Genomic DNA, 15,629 nt, shown 5'->3' with positions numbered 1-15,629 from the left:
CGCATAGACCGTTTTTATGTCCCGGCTCATTGGGTGGACCGAGTCCAATGGGTATCGACAAAAACGCCCCCTCAACTTTCCGATCATCAGGAGGTCGTCCTTCATCTTCGCGCACCGAAGAACGAGCAACTCCATCCCACTCACCGTCGGGTGACGTATCCTATTCAAAGTTCCCATCCCGACCGGGTCATCGCTGAGCTCGTCGAACAGATGGATAACATGGCCGTTGGACAAGGAGCGTCGACAACCTCTTGAAATATCGACGTGGCGGAGTGCATCCGGTGTATTCGACGGGTCCGCAAGCGCGATAAGCAGCGACGTGCCCGCTTGCGTCAAAAATACACGTACCGAACGGAATGTAATTTGACTTCCAGGGGGCAGTGGATCGAGCGGAACGTCGAAGACTTGCGTCTACAACATCTCGTACGCCTAGGACAGCGCCTTGAACGATCCTCGGATATGTTACGGTGGACTTTTCAACGAGTTTCCAATTGGGAACGGGAACAAAGTGTGACGGACGTTATACAGCAGCGTGGGCCTATTTTTGTCAGGAATATGTCGGTAGCTGATAAATTTGCGTCCGAATGGTCGTCTATATTGGGGACGCGACATCGAACGACTCCACTGGAAGATTTGCCATCGGCCATCCGGCGATTTGTGAGCATCCCCAGCGACCGCTTATTATCGAACGGGGAGAATCAGGCCCTTACATCCAAGTTTACGGAAGCAGAAGTCTTCACAGCTATTACGAGTCTCAGCCGACATAAGGCGGCGGGTCCCGACGGACTAAATAATGACTTCTGCAAGGACACGCTTGCTCTCCTCGTCCCTGCCCTCGTGGCCATCAGTAATCAAATATTGGACGGAGCCTCTCCCCCACCCTCATTTCTGGAAGCACTCATTATCCCCTTGCGTAAAAAAAGGGACTCAACAGACGCCATGGACTATCGGCCCATATCTTTATTTCAAACGAGTTACATTTTTTTTGCCAAGGTTTTAGCGACGCGGCTACAGGCGGTTATGCCTAAACTTGTTGGGCTGTCACAGCAAGGCTTTGTTCATGGACGACAGATGTCCAAGCTTGTGATGATGATGATGTCTCAACTTTCGACGGCCGAGCACGATGAGACAAGGGCGGCCATTGATAGTCGAGTCATCCTCTTGCTCGGCTTTCGTAAGGCATATGACACAGTCGACCGGGAATTTTTGTATGAAGCCCTACGTAGTCTTGGTTTCGGCGAACGGTACATCAGCTTATTATCCGGCTACATTCTGGAACAACGGCGTCTTTTCTCGTCAATGGAGATTGTTCTGAACCCGTTCAGGTCGTATCAGGCATTAGGCAAGGATGCCCGCTTGCCCCTCTACTTTTCCTATTGGTGGTTGAGCTATTAGGGGTAGCTATTTAACACTCTCCTGCCTTGCAAGGTCTTCCAGTCCAAGGTAGCCAGGGGTTTTTCCACACATTTTCCGCCTTTGACGATGACTCGACCATTTTCTCGATAAGGCGCAATATTTGACACCAGCGCTTCATCTTGTCGCCCGCTTCGGTGCTTTGTCCGGTTTGCATGCACAGCCGGCCAAGAGTTAATTAATTTTTTAAAATCGAGCGGTCCAGCCCACCGATTATCACGATATATCGGTTCTTCCGACCGGTGAGACCACGCGTTACTTGGGGTATGAAGTCGGGACAGGTGAGCTCCAGCATCGCAACTGGGCGCTACGTATTCGGCGGCTCCAGCGGCGATTGCTCACAGCTACGACTATAACAACAAGTGTCGACAAGCGCGTGCTTATTCTCAATGCGATCATACTACCGTCGGTACTATTCACGGCTGCGGTTTTCGAGATACCAGCATGGGCGCGCAAGGATATACACAACATGTATAAACAATTTTTGTGGGCGCATGCAACCTCGACGGAAGCTAGTCGCCACAAGATAAATCCTGGTTTACTATACACGCCGAAAAAGGCTGGTGGAGTCGGTCTCGCCTCGGTCGAGGTGGCTATAAAAACGCAACGCACTAAACACGCACTGAGATGGCTTACCTAATGCCATGACAGTATTTTTATGCCTGGCGTTCCTGGGCGTACCAAGACCAGTCTACAAATTCTGGAATGCTCATGCATGATTGGCAGCAGCGGCAAGAGCGACCATTCCGTTCATTGAAACCCTCAAAGGACTCATTTGCCCGGGACCTGGACCGGCTTCTTGAACCGACGGCGGTACAAGCCGTGCCCCGCCGAGATCGGGTATCCTTACACTTTGATTCTCTGGTGCAACATGGTGGCAGCCAGTGGAACGGGGGCCATTGGGTACTTTCTTACTCTACTATATTTCCGGACGACTTCGTTACCCCTGATTATCATTTACACGCGGTGTATCAATTTTGGGGAACGTTTGGCTGGAGCGGCAATCCGTGGATACGTGATGCGACAGGTGCGAAACTGCCCCACTCAAAGTACGACCAAATTGACACCTGTTCGATTGCGGATCTCCACATTAGGCAGTCAGGACAATCTGAGTTCGAATTTACAATACCTCCCTCGCGGCAGGAAGGTGTCAAGTATTCCCAGCCCAAACTTCGGCGGTGGGCGACTCTTATTTTATTGGCGTCTCCATATTTCCCGATTCGATCGGAACTGGGTCAGGAGTCGGTCTTGTCGATTCGACATCCCCCTCCGTTTCGTCATTAGTATGCCTGGACGACTGAGCGACAGGGACGCATCGTGGGTGCTCAACGAGGTCTATATGCGTCGGACGTGGGTCTGGTACAATTGCAGCAGGCCGCTGACGGACTACATTGGTATTTTCTGACGGAGCTGCCGGAGCTCGACACGGCATCGGAAGGAGAGCGAATAAGCTGGGCCTCGTACCTCCGGCAGCATGGAGTGGTCTTTTACGCGCATCCTAACCATCATCGTTACGCGTGGGGTGTGCCCCACGTGGTCCCGAATGGATCGATACGTCAGGCGATTGTTCGATGAGCTTTTCAGCTCCACAAACGTCAGCTCACCCTCCCATTAAAACCCTTGCTGGAGCGATTAGACGCAAGTATTCACTCGGATACGTGGCTACGGGCTGCGGCACATCAACTACCATCCCAGGTGTGGAAACATGACAATGGGCTCTCGGATTTTCAAGCTTGGACGGCTTACCGTGTCGCCACCAAGCAATTGAATTTCTATCACGCAGGCCGTCCCACTGACAACAGCTGTCGTGCACTACAAGCGTGCCACGGGATGCCAGAAACTTCGAGACACGTCTTCTGGGATTGTCTGAAGGCGCGTGCGTGCTGGGGCAAATTCTTATGCCACTGGACTGGCGCTTCAGCTCCCCCTCAAGCCTATTCTAGGTGCTTTACCAATTGCGCCAACCGCCAGGCCCCAAGGATCCCGGCGCTTCAGAGGTATCGGCTGCTGAAGCGGTTTCAAGACGACATCGCGGCGGGCGAACGGGTGTGGCGACGGATTTGGTTCCTAATGAGCTCTATCTGCGTCACGCACTTATGGTGCGAGCGAAATGACGCCGTTTTTCGAAGTGTGCAGTCCACGACGACGCAAAGTGTACAGCGCTTCTGGAATACAGGTGTACGTCAATTATACGCCTTAGCTATGCGTGAACATAGAGGTGCGGAAACAGTAGTTCAAGGGGCGCAGTTACATGCTGCTCTTGAACTTTTTACCCTCGAGGGTAGCGGAGACCCGTTACCTCTGGATGGGTGCCACGAACCACCGTCGCGTCCGGCGCTGTATTCCTGGCTAAGAGAATTTCAGACTTCTAGCGCATGATAATAATGGGTAATAGACAGTCATGAATCTCTCTCTCACGATTAGGCACCGCGCAAGGAGGCGCATTGTAGCGAAGCTACCTCGCTCCTAAAGTCAGAGGAAGACCTTCAGACTCAGACAGTCACTTAGTTCTATTGAACTAATGGGTTTAACAACTCAGGGAGTCGCACTAGCTATTATAGCTTAAGGAATCCTAGTTCAAGGGATATAGGGGTTCGTAGAACCAAGTGCCAACTAGTGCCCAAGAGGATATATCTTAAAAGGCTTCTATCTTGTACAAGTCAATGCGCAAGCCTTAGGAAGTGTAACAAGGTGTATCTTTACATTAAATTAACACTTAGAGGTTGTTAAATAATATATTATCCAAAAGGTAGATAATAATTGGAGAATATTACTTTAAATAGTAATGTTCAGAAATCTTGTCCATACATAGGTATAGGCCATTATATATATTTATCCCGCAGACTAATCAGCTGTAAACGTACGCAAAGAGAGAGAGAGACAGATAAGATCTCAATAGCATGTTAAGTATTAGCTCATAATTAAGTTAGCATTAACAGATAGAAAGAAGAGAAACTTAATTATATTAATACAGTTTTCATACAACCCTCTTTAAGGTAGTTGTCTTAAAGATAAGTCTTCCTCTGCACGTACTAGTGTACGTGAAGTGACGTAAGGCACCACTCGCAACTGAAGCAGTGCGAAGTGGACTTGTACTGTAGCACTACAAGTCGTAGTGCCCCGTTACAGGAAGGCACTTAACGCTTTAAGATCAAAAGGGGAAACTGCACATTTTTATTTTTTTTAATCTAAAAACCTTACCCTAGCTAATTTAGAATGGGTTTTCGCCGCCAGATTTATATCTGGCGGCGACCACATTTGTTACCCTTAATAAATGGGATTTAAGTAACAAACTATTTTTAAAATTAGACAAAGGGTATTTTAACCATTAGTAAATGTACCACAACAATGGTTCTCCAACCGATGAGTGTCCCACTACACGCATTGCATAGTTAGTAGTTAATATATTTAAGCCAGTAAATAGAAGATCGTCATGAAAAAACTTAAATTATTTATACAGTTTTACTTTTCCCTATTCTAAAGCCTTAGAATTTACCATTAGTAGCTAATACTTCTTAGCTACCTTGAACCTTCCTCTGCAAGCCGTGTACGTGAAGTAGTGCCCGTATCATCTAGCAGCGATTGGCGGGATTGATGTAATGACTTATATCAACCAATGAGCTCGAAATGTCGCATTACTTGTAATTGGGCACCTTAGACTAGTACTGATTGCAGTACTAGTCAAGCTACACTGATTACAGTGAAGTTAGGGTGCCTCGACTTGTTGACGAGTCCATAGGTATGCGAATAGTGCGACGCCTTCGGCTGCGGTACATGCAGCCGCGGGTGACGCATTATTGTCTCTTGCGGCAGACATTTCGTCTGCCGTAGTAACATCTCTCCCGCAACACTAAATTTACAGGTGCACGTGGTGAGTCACCACTTGAGTGCAACCCTTCTTTGGAGGTCGACTATGAATGCGAGTCGGCCATTCCGTCCGACTCGGGGAGAGTAGAACAGTCGCCTGATTGTCGTCAGGCGGCTGACTGACTATGAGCCTTCGAATGAGGAACTCACTCGGATATACGTGCTAATAGCGTTCGCTATAGCATGTTTGGTTTCGACGATGAGGATAATTCCTTATCGCCAGTACCGTCTCTCTCCGTCACCCGCACTTATTTCTGTACGTGGCGATGACGATGGCGTAAGTCAGCGTAATAAAATACCTCTGCTTCAGTGGGTACTGTTATTTTCTTGTGCTTGGTTGGTAGAAGGTAAATAAGAAGCTAAATGGATTGAAGCATATCAACCTAACTAACTCTTCTGTATCCGTCACCATCAATCGCTTCCTGATAAGTCCTAAGAGTAGCTTTCCTTCTTCCAGGTTCGCTTCGCCTTCTTCATAGATCGCTCCGCCTTCTCAGAGGATCGCGACCTTTCAACATTAACTGCGTCCTTTCTACACTTCTTTTCGAGATTATTTCACACGAGCGAGATTAGCTTGTGTAGCTCCATCAATCGCGGCGCGGTGATTTTTATGTGAGAGTGTCAGCTCGCATAACACGCGACTCGCAATACACAACCTTGATAACTTCCTATTGCTGTAATTTTTTGATGAACTTGATTCGTACAGCGATGTGCCCGCGCTGTCTTCACCTTGTATTTGCTTGATTGCAGCTTGATTATCGACGTGCATCAGCATCGGCTTGGTCACATGCGTGCCGAGTTCACAAGGCATTTTGTTCAGCCCTAGCAGATCACTCGCTACCAGTGACGCTACCATGAGCTCGGCCTCCATCGTGGATAGCGCCCCGTTCACCTGCTTTTGACACGTCCAACCAACAACCATACCATTCAAGCATAGTACAGCTCCACTTACAGATTTTCGGTCCGCGCGATCCGCTGCGGAATCCGTGTCGCTGTAGCCTTCAACAACAATTGTCTGTCCTTTGTGTCCAGGTGTTCCTCGTAATTCAAGTTTCACCCCAAATGTCCTCTTCAAATAGCGAACAATTCGTTTTGCCCATCGCCAGTCCCGGTCTCGCGGTGCATGCGCTTGTCGGCTGGCCCGATGCACAGCAAATGCAATATCCGGTCTCGTGCATCGAGAGAGTCACAGCAAATCCCAATCCATGACTGGAACTTCTTCAGTGTAGTTGCGATAGAATTGAGAAATATGGTTCTGACTAATCAACATCGTTTCAATTTAGGTGATCTTGTAGTGACAACTCTATTCTAACATTCAGAGTGATTGTCGTTTAAGGGAGGGGTGATGTAACAGGGTGTATCGTTACAGAAATTAACACTTAAAGAGAGATTGTTTGTTAATACGTTACCTAAAAGGTAGATAATATTTGGAGAATATTTCTTTACATAGTAATATTCGAAAATCTTATCTATTGGTAGATGTTAGACGCGCGCAAAGCGAGAGGCAGATCAGACTTTATCACATGTTCTTCAATAGTATAATTTCAACTTGCTAAATAGATAGAAGCAGAAGAACTTAATTATATTGGATACAGTTATCTTCAAACCCTCCTAAAAGCGAGTATTTTAAAGAGAGTCTTCCTCTGCACGTACAAGTGTACGTAAAGCGACGTAAGGCTTCACTCGCACTGAAGCAGTGCGAAGTGGACTTGTACTGAAGCAGAACAAATCGGCAGACATTCTTGTGATATATAACTTTCACTTGGTAGCAAGCCGTCCTGTTCTGGACCGATAGGTGTACATGCAGGGTTGGCTTGCTCCAAATGTACTTCAGCAATCACCTCGCGAATGCATAAAGTTTGGTCCAGTTTATGACCTGTTTCCTGCTCATATGTTACACCAATGCCCAAAACCTTAGTTACTTCCCCGAGATCCTTTACCTCGAGCACTTTCATGTCTGGAAAACTGATTTAAATCGCAGGCCCTCTTGCCTGTCCTGTCACCAATAGATCATCCATGTAAACACCAACCAACGTAATCGTGGCTTCATCAGCTTTTGCATATAGACAGCTGGCAGTATAGCACTGTAGGAAACCAAGTTTGATAAGTGTAGTATGCAGGAGCTGTGCTCACAACCGCCCAGCCTGCTTGAGCCCATACAGACTTTTTCGAAGTCTTAGTCGGCCTTGTTCTTATCAGTAGAGCCCATAATCTGCAATTCGTCCTCGTCAAATTCCATTCCCTGTGGCACGTGGAGTGCAATCTCGAGACCTTCTTCCTTATCTGCCTTGACATAAGCATTAGGAACATAACCGTGTCGAGTAGGCACTCCCCATACTCGCGCCAACGCCAGCACTACCTTCGCCGTCGTCATGTCCATTACGGCGATAAAAGTCAATGTGTAATTAACACCATAAGACTGCTCCTTTCCACAAACCACAAGTCTTGCCTCAAATCACCCCAGCGTCCCGTCTGCGTGCCGTTTAGTTTTGAAGACCCACTTGGAATGCAGCAATTTGTGGCCAGGACTCCAAATTATTACCTTCCACGTTCCATTTGCCCAAAGCGATTCAATTTCAGAACGCATTGCGTCGCGCCACTGCACAACATCCTTAGACTGGACCGCCTCTTTAAATGTCTTTGAATCTTCAACCAAGCTTACCATCGCGACTGACACATATTAGCACCCATGTCACGCGTAGTCATGCGCGTTTCAGCTGAGCGTTTTGTGTTAGCAGCAGCATCATTTACTGAACGCTTATTCCTGCCATTCTTTATTTTTTCACGTCTCCGCGCTGAGTAAATCGTTTAGCGGTGCCAATGCGCTCCTTCCAATTCGTAGTCTGCTCTTTCTTCGACAGCTTTGTATAAATTAGGGTCCTCGTTGCGTAATTGTGCCTGCAACTGCTGATTTCCGTCAATGTCCATGGTTATCACATTTTTGACGTGCTGCGTCGTTACAACCAATCGCTCTCGTGGTAAATACACCTTCAATTCTTTTGTCTCATCATGCTTCCCGACAATTATTCCGACCTCGGCGCGGGGTTTCTATGATTTCTTTTCCGGTTCGCGATATGCCGTGCGCGAGCTTCAAAATGTCACAATATCAGCAATGTTGGGCTTCTCAACAGTGAGGGCCTCGATCGGTGACGCTCGATTCACATTTGCGCTACTTGGACTTCGATTTAATCTGTAAGTAGCGTACTGCACTGCGTCACCCCGAAGATGCAACGGCACACCGCTGGCAAATACCATGATCGAGCCATGTTGAACACTGCCCGGTGCATCCTTTTTGCCTTCCCATTGGACGCTTGATTGCCTGCTTCGCTTACTTGTCTGGTAACCCCAATCGACTTGCAGAACATGTCGACGTTCCGTATTAATCACCGCTATCCGTTCTGAGGGTGTGCACTTTCCAATCAAACTTGCAATCGAAAAAAAAACAGAAGGCGAGCATCTTCGCAGCCATGTCCTTCTTTTGTGCAACAAAACTCTGCAGTAATTAGACGCGTGGTCAACAAAGTTGACCATAAACCGGTTGCCGCATCTGTCGGTTGTGGTCATAGGACCTTTTAGGTCGCTGCAGATGACATCGTCGATCCGATCAATTGGGGAATGCGTACCGCTATCTTTCTTCGAATGTGCGTCCTTCGACTGTTTACCTTGAGAACAGGTTATACAACCTGGTCGCTTCCTGTCGGTCAGCTCAATACCCGAGCTTTCACTGTCCGCTATCTTCCCAACTGTGTCATACATAAGATGACCGAAGCGTTTCTGCAATTCCAAAAGCGTGCACTTCACCGAAGCACCAGTTTACTTCTAGAGTCTGCATCGACTAGGGCCGCATAAACCGTCTGGTACATTTTCGGTGTAGCCTCTACACTGTGTGTACAAACAATCTGCACGTTGTTCTCCTTTTCAACCTCGAACACTCGCGCTCCATCACAAGTGCGCTTCAAATAGCGGCGTCCGACTTCGTAGCTTACAGCAACTCCCTTCTCTTCGAGTTTACAGTAAGATAGCAGGTCGTGAGTGAGATCTTTTGCAATACAGGCATAACTCAATGTAACGTGTGCATACCCCCATTCACAGTAGCACGCAACGTGACTTGACCCACCTTAGTGACCTTGATAGTTTGACCATCAGCAACATTACATCGTCGAAGCAATCGACCGCATCAACAAGCATTCTTTCGTCCATAACCAGATGCCGACTAACGCCGCCATCGAGAATCCAGGTCTGCTCCCGACCGCTTAGGTCGGTACCAATACGAAGAGCAAATGACGCTTTTTTTCACCAATTCTATTGTTGCACTCTCTCTTTGTATGGCATAGCTACTTATACCGCCAGCATCGGAGTCCATCGCTAGGAGCCAAAACATCCGCCGTAACATTATCACTGCTTAGTTATTACTACCACAAGTGTATTGTCGCCCCGCACTCACCACATATGCACTTGCTTCCTGTTTGAACGTACTAACGAAGTCCGCCATCTCCCACGCTTGCTTCAGATGATCAGTGCGACGACGGTCAAGCCGCGTTTGCATAGCTCTTTAACCTCTGGCATTGCACCTCTCGCTAATGTACTGGAGTACGATTCGATCTAGACAGTTCGCCGAGCTTGCCACGGCGACCAGGTACTGGTACTGCTCCGTCCAGGACCGATCGTTCTGCTTTCGATCCCGCATCAATCGTGTGACTTGTTCCACAGTGATCTCCCTGTCGTATACCTCAAGCATCATGTTCATGAGTTGCTCACCCGTAGGCATTTCCGACGCCCAAATCCCTTTCATCTTGTCGAAATTCTCGAGATCGCAATGCTTTCAAGATCCCGATTGAGGGTGCGCATCTTGTATTCCTCTGGCCACTCACCCCCGCTGAGACGTTGAGCGGCGCCGATCTCGTCTAAGAACTGCAGTCCCCAGTCCTTCAACCCGGCGATAAGCCCTCTGTATTCTCCCTTTCTAGTGAAGCGCTCAATAGGTAACTCCATATTTTTGACGATCGGCATCATGATATCAAAGACATGTGGCGGGTAGACGTTCTGCCCAGGCTGCATGAATGCTTGTGCTGTTGGCTCAACCGTGAAAAAAATGCTATTGCTGCTCAGCTCAAGGCTGCGGCATCGCAAAAGGTGTTTGCATACTCATCGCCTCACTCAGTGAGTCGGCTCTCTTCCTGTGCCGTTCGGCGGTCAAGAATATGCTAAAGTGGCTTGAAATGCCCCCCTACGGGTGTTCGGGTCCGCGGGAGGCTACTGGGCCCTCTTCACGCATTCCTGCGCCAATTTGCGCATCAGATTTCCAATAAGTCCCGCATGTCGTTCTATACGATCTGTGTCATGCTCAGAGACTTCGAAATCACTCGTTTAAACGATTCCCGCGCTGTTACTGCCGCATCATCGACCACATCTGGACGAGTGACAAGAGGAGCTGCAGAGAGGTTTTCCGGGAACTTGGGCCTATAACATGTTATTTTCTTGTGCTTGGCTGGTAGAAGGTAAATGAGTAACTAAATGTTTTGAAGCATATCAACCCAGCTAACTCTTCTGTCCGTTACCATCGATCGTTTCCTGATAAGTCCTAAGAGTCGCTTTCCTTCTTCCAGGTTCGCTTCGCCTTCTGCTTCGCTCCGCCTTCTCAGAGGATCGCGATCTTTCAACATTAACGGCGTCCTTCAACAGGTACCACTCAGGGGAGTGCAGACAATAAAATGTCTCGTCTTGCCCCTGTAAAAAAGCCGTGGCTTTTGCCCGTACGGCTTCTCAGTAGCTTGTCTGAAGATCTTTTCGAAAATAAGGTTTAGTATACAATATGCGCCTTTTCAAGACGCGGATTCTGGCACAAGATTTTCGCGACACTTTCAAGTACGTCAAAAGTTATAGTCGTTCCAAGATTTCGTCGAAAACAACAATTTTCCACTTCTCACCATAAATTTATTTTATTTATTGCGACAAAGCTACATGGCCTTGATCCCAGAGCGAAGACCTTTCGCGCTGAGGAATATTTTTATCTCGATGCTTTTTTTCAAGCATCGATGGCATAATGGCAACAATAAGCGAGATAAAGTCTCGCTTTTGCAAGCTTGGAGCGCCTTCATTCGCAATGTCAAAGACATTGGACGCGAAGCCTGGCTTCAAAAACATAACGCGAATCGCGTTAAGTTTGAGAAACGAACTCCAAGTGGAAGGTATAAATTGCATCGGTTGTCACGTGAGGCAGGGCTTCCATGCCTCACGTGGGGCGATCCCTGTCCGTGTTGTGTTGACAACACGGAGCGAGTAAAAGGGGATGTCTATTACCTTCCGTCTCCCTGGGGAATTGCTTGCATCTCTATCGAGATGCGCGATTCGATTGACGTTTTGCAATCGATTACAGGCGCCAAGGGCGCGTGTTTTCTCGATAAACCCTCTGATCCATCGGATGGGTCTCGCATACCGACAGACGAGGCCCTCAACGTCAACAATCAGCTGGGAACGAGGCTCGCAGCTGTCATGTGAAGGTGGATATCCGCGCCAGCGAACAAGATAACTCGTTCGCTACCCCTTCACATCACGGTAATGGTGAATACGTTCAACAAGGAAACGTTGACCACCGTGGGAATCCACCAATGGTTGTGGCGGAAGAGGGAGAATTAGATCCGACCCATGTGGCGGAAAAGGGAAAATTTGATCCGACCCTTGTGTCGGACCTAGAGTCGAAGATTGACAAACTCGATCGCTTCCTCCATGATTTTAGGGAGGGACTTGATCATTAGCGCGGTAAGCGTCACTCGTTGGAGCAGACGGTGCAGGCTCACTTTATCGAACGGTTGAAAGACCGTCCGAAGAGTGCGTACTCCATGTTGGATTACGAACGAAATTATCACGCTCTTCGTGATGAGCTGTCGTCAGCTCATCGCGGTTTCGAGGATCTTCGGACCCGACATGAGAATCTCCAGATTCAGCATGAGAATCTGATTCGTGACCACAAGAATATTTAAGGGATTCTCGAAAAGGGTGGTCAGATCCGTCCTAGGAAGAACCGCGTACTGATGTTACGGGTGGAACCGACCAACGTAAAACGTAGGATGCGTTCGCATCCTACGTAGCAATTCTATTGTGTACGCATTGCCTCTGCGATGCAGTACAAGGAATGACCCAATGAACTTGGGTTGTAGTTTACTGCTACCCACATTAGTGACTACAGGCCTAGGTAAGTTTACCGTAGAGAGTAGTACTAGGTCATTAACTTTTAATGAAAGAACGTTTGCTCTTCAATGTTTGTCTGCGTTCCGTTTCTGGCGGTCCATTGCGTTAGCAATGGAATCCTGTACGAAACGGATTACTGATTCTCGAGTCAGCAGAAATTCCTCTGCTGACTCATTTGTTTTGTGTTTTTCAGTGCGCTTTGTGCGCACTGCCATGAGAGTTTTCTCATCTTCGATGTCGATTGCTTCGACATCGACATCATTCGCGTCGTTAGTAACTTCGACGCGCGATGAGCATGAGCCAGAAATGGTTTTGCTCGTGCAAGTCTACCCCCCCCATTAAATAGAGGATCCCTCTAATTGGGTGGGTATACGTGGATGGCGTAAGTCATTTACGAAGAACGGCTAATGCGTTAAAGACGCACGCACCGAATTATTGATGGCGAATTCGGCCATTGCCAAAACTCCGCCGTCGTGGAAACAGTGGAGCTACTTTTCACTGAGTACAATCGACTCGCGCTTAGTATTGACCTTGGTAGCGTCAGTGAGTAATGCTGTGAGTGATGCAAAGCCGTCGCAGTACTTGAGCACGTAAGCACACGTGCCACGAAAAGACTGAAATTCGAGCTTGGTTCTTGGGACTGGTCGCTCCTGGATCGATAGGATCTTATTAGGATTCATGTTTATGCCATTTCGGCCAATGTAATTACCTAGACACGGAATTTCTTTAGCACAGATCGTGCATTTCGAGAGTTTCACGTACAACTGCTGATCTTGGCAGCGAGCAAGTACTTGATACGGCTCATCGGGATCGTCCGCGGTAGATACGTTCGTGGTAAAACAAAAAGATCATTAAAGTACGCGCGGCAGAAGTCGCTCTGGTCACTGAACTCGGACTGGATTAGGCGATTTAAAGCCGCAGGGCTGTAGGGGGGGGCTCATCGGCGTAACTAGATACTCGAAAAGACCGTCTGAAGTGGAGAACGCGGTGTACGGGATGTTGCTCTCTCGAAGTCGCACCTGGAAGAAGCCCCACAGTAGATCGAGCGCAGAGAACCAGCGCCCCTTCTCCACGGCGTCGTAGATGGTTTCTTTACGTGGAATTGGTGTGGCTAGCATGCGGACACGTGCGTTAATTGCTTGGAATTCGTGAAAAATGCGCTATCCGACTGCTTCTTGTCACAAAGCTTGGCGATGAAAATGGAGACTTGGATGGGCGGATAATACCGGCCGCGAGCATTTCCTTTCTCCACTCTGTCACGGCTTCTTATTGCTCGTTACGGAGTCAGAAATGTTTGCGCGCGACTGGCGAAGAATCGTTCAGCTCGATCTTGGACCTCGATGTCGATTGTACGCGTGGGTGGCGTTAACGGCAACCCCTTTCAAAACACTGCATCCTTGTACTTCAAAGCGACCTGTTGCACAGGGTGGCCCTCGAGCGCGTCCCAATCGGTAGCTTGTTGTCGCACGGCCTTGTCTGTCGCTTGCAGGAAGAAACTGAACTCGCTGTCGGAGGTCTTGAGCTGCCGCAGTTGACGCGATGAGATCAAACACGTCGGCCCAGCCACCGACGCGTTCGTGTGCTTTGCATTGTACAGCATCACGTCGTCGTGGGATGGCGGGTGGTGCGACTTGCCGCATGTAGACGTCTTACGGGCGCCATCGACTGTTTTGGCGACAACTTTACACACACGGGCAAAACGGCATCCTAATTGTAGACTCACGGGCATTTATGACCATGTAGTGCCAATAGACTCGGGGATTTACCTCATGGAGCCACGGCATTCCTAAGAGGATATGCCTATCTTCGGGGACACTCATAACAAAAGTGTCGGTCGTGTACTCGGGAAATTCATGCAACTTGACCCGCAGCTGAGAGACGCGCCGTGGAATGATAACCTGTTGGGTGTTGCCGATGCTTAGTTTAGGCGGCTTGGCACACTCGACAACTGGGAGACTGAGGCGCTCGATTACGCGTGGATCAACGGTATTAAAAGAGGCGCCAATTTCAATAAAGGCACTGATCGTGGAGTTTCTGATGGTCCCCGCATGAGACAGGTAGCAGTAAATGTTTCTTCCGACGCCGGCGTACCACAGTCTCATCGCTGTGATATTGATCGTGGGCGGCGGAGAACGAAGGTGGCCGGCGAAGCGTGTTCTGCAGGCACGCTCTAATTCTTCTGGCTCGGTAGGTGGCCGACCTACCGAGTCTAAGCGTTTTTTGGCTTGCCGGTCACGGCTGCCTCAGCAGCTTTCTTGTGGCGGCAAACATTCGTCGAGTGACCGTCCCGGTTACAAAACGAACACCAGAATTTTCTGGTCACTCGGCTTGACTGGAACGTCAGCTTTCTTGTCGCCTGGCGTCGGCGGCTTCGTGGCGGACTTGGCGACAGCGTCTGGTTTGCGGCTCGTGTCTGGACGCGAATTCAAATCACTGAGCAAGCATAACGGTGTCCTGAAGCGTCTTTGGGATATTCTGGGAAATGGAATTGGCCGTCTCGGATCTGGGGTCCTGCTGATTAAACCAACGCTTCACAGACTCAGACATGTCATCTGATAAATTGCGACATGAGATGCAAAGACTTTGTCATGTACGCTTGCTGAGATCCTTAAAACCGCAACTCGAACAACTTGATCAAAACCTTCATCTCAAAGTCACGGTCACGAAACCGTTCACGGGTGTTGTCCTTAGAAGACCCCATGTGGCTGGCACTGGGTTGCCACTTTCGTCCTTTCGAGATTGGCGAACACAGTGCCCACAAACTCGCCCGACGTTTCACTCTCCATATTTCGTCGCGGTACTGGGCATAATACTGCTTAGTGCTGAAGATGCAGAGCTCCAGGTCTTTCGTTTCTTGGGCCTTGGAAGATTGGCGGTTCGCCCTTCTTTTTTCAGTGGCAGGTGCGGCTGCGCTTGCGTCTGCGACTGCGCCGATAGCAGCTGTTCTTTGGAAGGCATTCGTTTGCGCCATAAACGCATTGAGCTGTTGTTGCTGCTGCTGTTGCGAATGCTTTAAGAACGAAAAAACTGACCCATATCAAACGCCGGAGGCGACGCGGGCTGCGGTGGTGCTCGGTCTGGAGCCGCGCCAGGAGCTTGAGCTTGAGCCTGCACACTTGCAGCGTTGGCGGCTTGCTCAGGAGCATGCGACGTTGCGTCGT

The 15,629-nt window shown here is 48.9% G+C and overlaps 3 protein-coding genes across 3 annotated transcripts; all 3 read right to left on the bottom strand.

The window, feature by feature from the left end:
* Window positions 1-13,349: 13,349 nt before the first annotated feature.
* Window positions 13,350-13,707, bottom strand: CCR75_000421 (uncharacterized protein; the record flags this gene model as incomplete). The annotated part of the gene is made up of 2 exons (XM_067958529.1): window positions 13,350-13,628; window positions 13,651-13,707. 2 exons carry the CDS (start codon window positions 13,705-13,707, stop codon window positions 13,350-13,352), a joined length of 336 nt encoding a protein of 111 aa, XP_067816942.1.
* A 37-nt stretch (window positions 13,708-13,744) lies between these two features.
* Window positions 13,745-14,570, bottom strand: CCR75_000422 (uncharacterized protein; the record flags this gene model as incomplete). The annotated part of the gene is given in 3 exon segments (XM_067958530.1): window positions 13,745-13,846; window positions 13,859-14,175; window positions 14,192-14,570. The coding sequence occupies 3 exon segments, from the start codon at window positions 14,568-14,570 to the stop codon at window positions 13,745-13,747; spliced, it is 798 nt and encodes a 265-aa protein (XP_067816944.1).
* A 189-nt stretch (window positions 14,571-14,759) lies between these two features.
* CCR75_000423 (uncharacterized protein) lies at window positions 14,760-15,614 on the bottom strand (the record flags this gene model as incomplete). The annotated part of the gene is made up of 3 exons (XM_067958531.1): window positions 14,760-14,901; window positions 15,084-15,478; window positions 15,501-15,614. The coding sequence occupies 3 exons, from the start codon at window positions 15,612-15,614 to the stop codon at window positions 14,760-14,762; spliced, it is 651 nt and encodes a 216-aa protein (XP_067816943.1).
* Between the last annotated feature and the right edge of the window lie 15 nt (window positions 15,615-15,629).

The sequence above is a fragment of the Bremia lactucae genome, linkage group LG14, assembly GCF_004359215.1.
Source record: "Bremia lactucae strain SF5 linkage group LG14, whole genome shotgun sequence".
Taxonomy (NCBI): domain Eukaryota; phylum Oomycota; class Peronosporomycetes; order Peronosporales; family Peronosporaceae; genus Bremia; species Bremia lactucae.
The sequence above is the reverse complement of the archived record's forward strand: the minus strand, read 5'-3'. Positions and strand labels throughout refer to the sequence as shown.